Consider the following 9,544-nt stretch of genomic DNA (forward strand, 5'->3'; position numbering starts at 1 on the left):
CTCCTCCTCCCCGCCACGAGGGGGCGGAGCGCGCGTGTGAGGCGATGCGGGACGGCGGCGCGGGGCAGCGGCCAATGGGGACGCGGGGCGGGGGCGGGGCGGAGCGGCGGGCGGCCAATGGGCGGGCGCTGTGGCGCCGCGAGGCAGCGACGGCGCCGGGCAGCGCGGGGCGGCCGCGCAGGTGGGGGCCGGGGCAGGGGTCGGGGCCGGGGGGCGCTGAGAGGGCCGGGGGGGGCGGCGGGGGCCGGGGTCCCGCGGGGCCGCGCTCGTCCCGGTGCGGGGCCGCGGGCGGTGCCCGAGCCCGGTCCCGGCGCCCCTTCCCTTCCCCGGGCGGGCGGGCCCCGGTGCCGCGGCCCCCGCAGCGCTCAGCGCCTCCCCCCGCAGCGCCGCGCCCATGCACGAGAAGGCGGCGCCCCCGCGGAGCCCCGAGCCCATGCCCGGCCGCCACAAGCTGGAGGCAGCGCGCGGCCACCGGAGCCTGGAGTCCCTCGACGGCAGGTGAGGGCCGGGGGGCGCGGACGGCTCCTGCGGCCCCCCCCGCCCCGGGAGCGAGGCTGTGGCAGCCGCGGCCCCGTCCCCGTAACGCCGCTGGGCTCTGCGGACGGGCCCCGGCCCCTTCCCGTGCCCCTCAGCCTCCGGGGGCGGGCGGCAGCCCCGCGGCTCCCCGCTCACCCGGCTCTCGTCTTGTCGCGCAGCCTCGAAGCCCTGAAGGACGAGGACATCAAGAAATGCCCCCGGGAAGCGGTAAGTCGGGGGAGACCCCCCCGTGCCTGCCGCGGGGCCGGAGATGCCCCACGCAGCAGAGCCAGACCCGCGGCACCGCCTCCCGTCCCGCGTCCCGCACCCCGCACCCCCTGCCTTCCCGAACGTGGTCCCTGCAGGCCTGGCTCCTGCCCCGGCCTGCTCCCCGCTGACGAAGCCAGCCCCGCGCTCCCACCTCCCGCACCTGTAGGCGCGGAGGCTGGCGGCTCCCCACCCGCGGCCATCTGGGCCCTCTGCGTCACGCGCATCGCCTGCCCCGTGCCCCTCGCCGGCAGCCCTGGCTCCGGCTCTTTGCCGCGCCGCAGAGCACGAGCGTGCCAGAGGAGAGGAGCCTGCGGGGCCTCGGGCTTTGCCCTGGGCTGCGGGAGCTGAAAATGAAGCAGCAGCGGCTGCCTGCCTGGGTCAGGGGGAGTCGGCGCCCGTTTCGTGTCTGTGCGTGACCCACGACCTGCCCTGCAAATGTTTTTGGGGTTTTCTATCCGGAGCAAAGGAGAAAGCTGAAAGTTTGACTGTAAGCGAATCAATTTACTTCCAGTTGAGCCTTTTTGGTTGCTCAAATCGCATCTGAGGTAGAACTTTTCACTCACTGACAAAAGCAATTCAGGAAGAGAAAGGAGCGGAGGAGACTTCTCCCCGCTGGGCTTCACGGCTCTGAAAGCAATTCAGGGAGGACCTGACCAGCGGACGGAGCCCTGTCCCCATGCAGCAGCTCCCCAGACAGACCCCACTCTGCGTGCTCGGACCAGGGCAGTCCTTGGCCGTGAGACCGTGGCGGCGAAGCCGAACCCGCTCCAGCTGGCGGCGTGACGCAGGAGATCATCCCGGGTAATCCAAAGCCTCTGTACGAGCAGGCGGACGTCTGGAGCGGCAGCAGACCTGTGCCCAGGAGAAGCTCTTTAATGTAGCAGGAGCCTGGGGCTGGCACCCGGGCTGCCCCGCGTGGCGGGGTATCGCTGTGTCAGGAAGGGGCTGGCATGGAGAAATTCCTCTTCCCCCACACAACGAGCTGCCCCTGCTTGCTTCTAATCCCGTTTACTTTTCATTTTTTGAGGGCCCGGGTGTGTTTTCTTCGGAAATGAGCCCAGCCTTGCTGGGAATTGACCCCTCCTTTGGCCTCGCTCGGGGGTTTCTCAGGAGAACAGGCGGCCTGTCCCACTTCTGCCTCGCCTCCTGCGCTTGGCAGGGAGCAGGCGCGTTGCTGCCCGCGCCCGGTGAGGACGTTCCTCATCCTGCTGCGCCGGAGCGGATATATTTAGCAAAATATTTTGCCGATTATTCAGAGGCATCTGGGAAGATTCTGAGTGCCGGGCAGGCCGCCAGGCAGCTGGGTGCTTCTCCCGAGATGGCAACGGGTTTGTGCTGGGACTGGAGGTGCTTTGTGGGCCGAAGAGACATCCAGGGGTGGCTTGGTCCCCTTTGTCCCCCCTAAAAGCCCTGAGAAGCTCCCACCGATGCTCACCACCAGCCTGGTGGCTCTCTGGAGGGTGCCTAAGCTGCCCCCAGGTGATGCTGAGCCTTGATCCTCTTAAAACCCAGCTCATCCAGTGACAAGGTGCGCGGGGCGGGGGTGACCTTGTCGCAGGAGGGCTGTGCTGGATTTCTCCTTGTCCTGGGAAAGCATCTTCTCCCTCGTGAATTTGCCCTGGATTTCAGCTGTGCCGGCGGAGGGACAGGGGTAAAAATCTGCCCGCACAGCTTTGGAGGAGCAATTGAGCGGATGTAACGTGAAGAGCTGAACTTCCGCTGTGCATTTACCTGGTGTTCGGCGTTATTTAACCTCCGTGTCAAGGCGCAAACCGCTGCCAAGCCGCGCATCGAGAAGGCACCGGGACTATAAATAGCGGGATGGCGCGGCGCGACGGGCGCAAAGCAAGTGTCATCGCCGTGCCCAGCATCAGGGGAGAGCTGGCGGAAGGAGAGAGAATCCGCTGGGCAAAATAAATGGGCTGCAGATGAGCCCAGTGGAAAACTATCCTAGCAGAAACTTGGGCGTCTCCTTAGATAAACTCTTGGTGGAAATGCTTTTGGGAGGGTAGCGTTTGCTGTTGCAGACCCTCCTGAGCCCCTTGTCCCCGTGGTGCCGGGTCCCGATGTCCCCAGCCTGGGTACATTTGCAGCAGGGTGGGTTTGGGTTTCCTCATCATCAGGTAATTTTGCTCTGCTCTCTTTCCAGGCCGCCAGCAAGTACAACTCGCAGTACCACAAGCTGTTCAAGGACATCCCGACGGAGGAGAGCGTGCTGAAAGGTGGGCAGCGCGGCAAGGGGAGGGCAGTGAGGGGCCGACGGGGTCTGGCGCCCGGCCCGACTGTGCTCTGCCTTGCAGTTTGCTCCTGTGCGCTCCAGAGGGACATCCTCATCCAGGGACGGCTTTACATTTCCCCCAACTGGCTCTGCTTCTACGCGAACCTTTTTGGGAAGGACATCAAGGTAACGCCGTGCATGGGTGCAGGGTGCCCCGCGTGTCCCTCGCCCCGTCCCAAACAGCTCCTGTGGCAGCCTGCTTATCCCTTCCCACACCCAAGTGCCACCAGAATTGCGTTCAGAAGCCTCCAATGCAACGGGGAGAGTTGTTTGCATCGAGTGCAGCTCTGCCTCTTCTTCCGATAACCTGCAGGATCTGCCTCGGGAAAACAAATATTGGTTTGGTGTAAAATTCCCCAATGCAAAACCTCATAAAAGCCGCAACGGTGTCTGAAGGAAGATCAAAGGTTTCCAGAGGATTCGGGAGGAGATTTGAATCTCTATTCACTTTTCTGCTTGATTTACAGTCTGACGTTTCCCAGTTAATGTTGTGGCTGACGGGGATCTTTGGGAGAAATGACTTCCTTTAAAGCTGGGCTGAAGAACTGGATTATTTATATTGGCAGCTTTAAACAAATATATCTGATAGAAGTGAGGTGCTGCACTTCCAAAGCTAAGCATGTTTCGATGAAGTTATTCTGCCACAGATTGCAGCCTGCCTTGTTTTTAACCCTGCTTACAGGAACTCTTGCAAGGAGCCTTAAGGACTTGCTGTGTTTGTGTTGGGTGATGGTTTCCCCGCGCCCTCACTGTTTTCATCAAGCAGAAATCGACTCCAAGCTGAGCTTAACGTTGGGGGTTTGCCATGACCTTTAATGAAGACAAACCCATCTCGGGGAAACGCTAAATCCCCTTGCCCTATGTTTTCCCCTCCAGGTCGTCATCCCGGTGGTCTCCGTCCAGCTCATCAAAAAGCACAAGACGGCACGGCTGCTGCCCAACGGCCTGGCCATCACCACCACTGCCAGCAGGAAGGTAACGCGGCCCTCCCCGGGGATCCCTGCGGCATTTATGGGGGGACGAAGGTCTCGCATCGCTGGCTGAAGCCGCGGGCTGTTTGGGGAGTGAGCGCGGCTCTTCGTGCTGGCGGCGGGCCAGGGCAAACACTGCAGCTCTGCTTTTGTTCCTGAATTTCACTTTGTTTCTGGCTGAAGCAAACCCCAAGCAAAACCCGGCCGAGCCTGGCAGATCCCTGCCAGGCTTGAGTAAAACCTTTAAACTTCTTAAACCCGAGGAGGGGATAGGGTTTGGGCCACAATACAACCTAAGCTGGCGGAGAACTTGGTTAATGGGCTGAGTCTGAGCTGTGGTTGAGCTTTTAAAATGCGCTGCTTGTTTTCTGCTGAAATGTGCTGACGTAGTCCTGCTCAGTGCTCCGAGTCCTTGCCTGCCAAGGCTGCTGCTCGTGGCAACGTTACGCGGATGGCATTTTAGCAGGGGGTAGCACAGCGCAGGATTTGGGCGTTTAAATCCATCTGCCCTTTGCAGCCATCCTGGCTGCGCCATGCATCGTGTGGGCTCTGCGTGTCGGACCGAGCCACGGTCTGGGGGATGCTTTTGGTCTCTTCTGACCCTGTTCTCCAACACGTCCTGCTCAGAGCCTGTGGGGACAGCAGCTGAGCCAAACTGGCCCTGAAAAATCTGCTCCGTGTTTTAGCAGGCAGCAAAAATAGCAGCTGAAAAACTCAGCAGGGAGATAAATACCTGGGGGAGGGCAGGGGGACACAGCTCCCGAAGGGGGAAGATTCAAGGGCGGGACGTCTCTGCCTGTCCCTGTCTTTGGAGCACTGGTGCTCCAGCAAACCCCTGGCAGCAGAAATTGTTCGGCCACATCAGACTGCTTTTGGAGGAAGGATCAGACTCGGGGTGGTGGGAGACGTCTCCCAGCATCTTCTCTCTGTTTTTCAGTACATCTTTGTGTCGCTGATCTCCCGTGACAGCGTGTACGACGTGCTGCGGAGAGTCTGCACGCACCTGCAGGTACCCCATGCCACACCGCGGCTCCGCGTCCCACTGTCCCCATCCTGTGTCTCAGTATCACGGTGGCTGTGTCCTGCTTTGGGACGTGCTGGTGAGCATCGCGGGGCCAGACCCGCTCTCAGCATCCCAGCAGGACAGAGCCTGTCCCTGTCACGTGGGTGTCACGGAGGTGTCCTGTCCCCGTGAGCCACCAGGGACCTGTTCTGGGTCATGGTTGAGTGGGGCAGAACCCGCAGAGTTTCTCCTCTTGCTTTCCCAGGGTGTGTAGATGCAATATTTATAATCTGCTAGCAGTACTTGTTCTGCCAGTATGTGCATCGCTGACTTTTCCCCAGATCTTCTAAAGTTTGTGGGGGGTGGGAAATGCCATAAAGTAAAATAAAATTAAAAAAAAATCTGAATTAAAAAGCCTGAGGTGTAGAAGAAATCCATCAGTCCTCGGGCTGGAGGTGAGGATTACCATGAATCTCCTTCTCCCTGCCTTTGAAGTGCGTGGGAAGTGGTGCTGGAGCCATTCCTGCCTGGATGGGTGTCCCCTGGGTGCGCGGGGACAGCGATTTGGGTGACTCAGCCCCATCCCTGACCCAGTGGGACACAGCAGCTCTGCTCCCGAAACTCCTCCGTGGATATTTATCCAGTGGAAATACTGGTTTGCCATTAAGAAACATTTTACAGGTTGTGTGCTGCCAGAAGCTCAGTGTGATTTCCCAAATATGAGATTTCTCAGGGTAGCTTTTCACCTGGTGGATGAAAAGTTGTGAGAAACCTGGGTCAGAAACCCAGCTCTGTTCTAACATTCCTTTTTTCCCCTATTTGCTGGTTCATCCCCTCTGCCTGGCTGGGACCCTTTGCATTTCACTGTTTTTTGGGTTTTGGGTGTTGTTTTTTTGTTTTGTTTTGTTTTTTTGAAATGGGAAGCAACTCCATCAGATGCTTGTAAGCTTTAAAGCAGCTCATCTTCATAGACTCGCTGGAACCACTGAACCAGTCGAAAACCTCAAAATCTAATTTTGTAACTCCAGCTGGAGCAGGGAGAGGGGCGGCAGGCGGTAAGAGGAGGAAGGTGAGTCGTAACGCCCGTCTTGTTCTCCCTCCAGGTTTCGAGTAAGAAGAGCTTGAGCTTGAAGGAGTTCACGGAGGAGCCTGATGCTGTGTCCCTGGTAAGGCTTGGGGCTCACCCACGGCTCTGGCAGAGCCTCGGGCACTGCAGGAGCAATCTGTCGTGATGGGGCAGAAACAGCTTTTAAAAAAAAAAAAGAGTCAAGAGAAGGATTTGGGAAGTCTGCAGCAGAACGCCAGCCACTGGCACAGCCAGCCACTCCCTGGGGTTTGTTTATAGCCATAAAATTCTGACTGAAGTGCAAAACGCTTCTCAGCTCTCACTGCGACCTCTGAAACTGATGCAGCTCCCAGCTGCGAACACCGATAATACTTTGTGAATGTGATTGGATTACCCCAAAAAAAGAAAGTGTTTTATTTTCTGTTCTGGCTGGTCCTCAGGGAGCTGCTGGCTGGAAGTGCCCGGCAGCTGTGGCAGCGTTGTGCTGGTCCCATGTGGCTTTGGGAGCACGGTGACACTGCTGTGAGCACTGAGCCATCGTGGGGCTGGGCTGCGATGGGGCTGCTGGTCTGAACCATCGGCGTTGTACCCACACACGCTGGACCAGGAGGTGACAAGTGGGGTATCTGCTGTGTCTTGGTGGCCCTGCTACGTCCAAAAGCAAGGGCTGTGCTGGTCCCTGGCCCAGCAGGAGGCAGGCAAGGGGCTGCGACGTGAGAGGCAGGCTGGTGACAAGGACAACATGAGCTCCGAGCCAGGCGGTAGGCAAAGGGGACGAACCGTTTGCTGCCCTCCCCAGTGTCTCTTGGCACTGACTGCAGTTTTGGCTGGGAGTGGGTTTTCCACTGAGCCTGGGATGAGCTGTGCAGTGTCTGTGTAATTTTTCTGTCAAAACATTTAGAAAGCAAGTGCGTTTCTGCGGCGCGCAGCTCGAGAGGAGCTGTGGGCGCGCGGCGAGGTCTGGCAGGTGTGTGGTGGGCGAGAGCTCGGCTGGCAGCTTGGAGAGCAACGCGAAGGTCCTCGACTGCACTGGGGAACAGCCCTCAGGTGTTTTAAATGCAGGTTTAAAGATGAGGGCAGTGCCGTGTCCTCTGCTGGACATGCTCAGGAGGCTGCTGTGGTGCCAGCAGCTCCCCAGTAAACGTGGTGGAGATGTCCCAAAATTTTCCTAGCCAAAGCTTGGGAAGTTCATCAGTCCTTGGCGAGGCCACAGGTACGCAGCTGGGAGCTGCATGGGGCATCCCAGGGGTTGAAGGTGTTTTTCCAGGCGTGACTTGGGGCTGGCAGCAATCTCCTGGTGCTTCCAAGGGACCTTTGTCCCTGTGGAGGACATCACGGAGGACGTCACGATGATGCATTGGACGTGGTTGTGCTCAGTGGAGCTGCATGAGGGTTCGGGTGTGAATTGGGCCTCCTCGGCACTGCCGGTTCCTCCCCGCAGGAGGTGATCGTCCCCGAGGGCAAGTGGAGGAAGGTGTCGCCTGCGTCACTCTCCCTGTCCCTGCCGGACGCCGACTACCAGTGCATCCACCGGGCCTCCGTCAGCAGCCTCAGCGCCAAGGAGAGCTTCACCTCCGAGGAGCCCCTGGCCTCAGGTGAGGGCTGCGCCCAGCCGGGGACGCGGCGTGGGAGGAGGCGCGGAAACCAACTCTCGGCTTGCGTTGCAGAAAGTGCAATAAACACAGAGGAGGAGCTGGAGGTGGAGCAGAGCTGCGTGGCGGAGCTGAGACCCTCCGACTACCAGCTCCTGAAGATCTTCATCGTGCTGTAAGCGTGCCGCGGGCGGCCGTGGTCTGGGTAGGGTGGGGCACGCAGGGTGTGCTTGAGCACTGGTGCTTGTTCCTCCTCTCCCAGGATCTGCCTCCTGGTCGTGTCCTCCTCCTACCTGGCGTTCCGCATTTTCCGCCTGGAGCAGCAGCTCTGCTCCCTGAACCGGGACTACCTCTCCCGCGGGCACAGGAGGTGAGGACCCTCGGGGCAGCGCGAGCGCTGCAGATGGCGTTGTTTTTGGGAGGCGGGTTGTGCTCACCCCATCTCACCCCGCTCTCTGCCTGCAGGTGACCATCACCCCAGCACAGGACGAGGACCGGACGGTAGCACTTTGTGTACAGGGCCAGCATGGCTGTGGCGTCCCTCCAGGGGGGACCGGTGCCGTCTTCTAGCCGAACCCCGCGACTCGCACACGGCCCGGCTTCCCCTCAGCTGGTAAAACGGGACCAAACACCTCTCCTCCTGCCTCCTGCTCTCCGCAGGACTGCCCGGCCGGCTCACGGCCGCGGGTGCCAACTCCCACTACCACTACGAACCCTTTTCCTCCCTGCGACGCTGGCGTGCCCTAGCACCGGATGATGGCTCGGGGAGGGAAGCGAGCCCCCCCTTAAGACTTGCTGCTAAAATGGTCACTGGTTTTTACTCCAGACGTGGGTTTTCGTGTTGAAAGATGACCTGAGGCTCACCGGGAGCCCTGTAAACACATGGATGAGCTGCGTCTGCCCTGGGTGAAGCTCTGGGGCAGGTGCAGCTGCACCGGCCTGTTTGTCCCTCTCTGTGAGCCACTCTTGCAGCCCAGACACTGCGGGGATGGGGGCGCAGCCTGGGCTCCCCCCAGCCCCTTCTGTCCTGGAGTAAAGGGGCCTCTCGGGGCGCGCGGCCCCACGCAAAGCACTTTAGGGTCCTCCACAACAGGCGTCCTCTGCAGGGACCGTGCCTGGGAATGGTGCTGGACCAAGGGCTCGTTAGCCCCGCTCGCCTCGTTAAGATGTCCCAAAAGGCCTGGCTGTCACGGGTGAACAGCCGGGATGGCGACGTGCCCCCTTCGTGTGTTAACCCTCGTCACTGCGCGGAATGAGCAGGATTTGTCTGAACCCTTCCCTTGTGTGGCGTGTCGGGAAGGCAGGGGATACCTGTGCGATTTCTTTGTGTTATTTTTTTGTTTTTCCTGTTTTTTGGGAACTAAAAGTGCTGATGGGGCCAAATCCCTGAGCCCTGGGGAAAGAGCTCTCTGCCTGGCTCAAGGCTGTGAAAGTATTTTAAATGAAATAAAACCACGATTTTCTAGCACTGCCGCGAGCATCCTTGTGTCGATGCCGGGGTTGGGGAAGGGCCGCGAGCCCCGGGGCGGGGTGCTTGGTGCTCCCACGTGTTTGGGCTGTCCCAGGAGCTTTGGCTCATTGCTGACCGTGTCCCTTCTGTGCAAGGAGGGCGAGGACACGGCTTACATTGTGGTGTTGGGAGAAGGTCCTGGTTATTGTCCTCATGCCACGGCTTGGGACACGTGGCATCCCTTTGGGCCAGCCCTGGCTGGGCCAGCCCTGGCAGACGTCTCTTCAGCCCCAAACATCACCGTGTAGGAGAGGCCAGGAGGTACACGGAGTGGTCTGGCACCGTTTGGGGGACGCTGGGATGTGCGTGGGGCGCTCAGTGTCATTTCTCCAGCGCCA

At 59.9% G+C, this 9,544-nt stretch overlaps 1 protein-coding gene across 1 annotated transcript; it reads left to right on the forward strand.

Annotated features, from left to right (window-relative positions):
* Positions 1 to 44: 44 nt before the first annotated feature.
* On the forward strand, positions 45 to 9,162 carry GRAMD2A (GRAM domain containing 2A). Its single transcript, XM_035566700.2, has 12 exons — positions 45 to 181; positions 385 to 498; positions 696 to 744; positions 2,936 to 3,008; positions 3,087 to 3,190; positions 3,941 to 4,039; positions 4,973 to 5,044; positions 6,142 to 6,204; positions 7,546 to 7,699; positions 7,772 to 7,871; positions 7,959 to 8,066; positions 8,162 to 9,162. Exons 1-12 carry the CDS (start codon positions 45 to 47, stop codon positions 8,163 to 8,165), a joined length of 1,077 nt encoding a protein of 358 aa, XP_035422593.2. The 3' UTR covers positions 8,166 to 9,162.
* Positions 9,163 to 9,544: the final 382 nt, after the last annotated feature.

Source organism: Cygnus atratus, chromosome 11, assembly GCF_013377495.2.
Source record: "Cygnus atratus isolate AKBS03 ecotype Queensland, Australia chromosome 11, CAtr_DNAZoo_HiC_assembly, whole genome shotgun sequence".
In the NCBI taxonomy this organism is placed as follows: domain Eukaryota; kingdom Metazoa; phylum Chordata; class Aves; order Anseriformes; family Anatidae; genus Cygnus; species Cygnus atratus.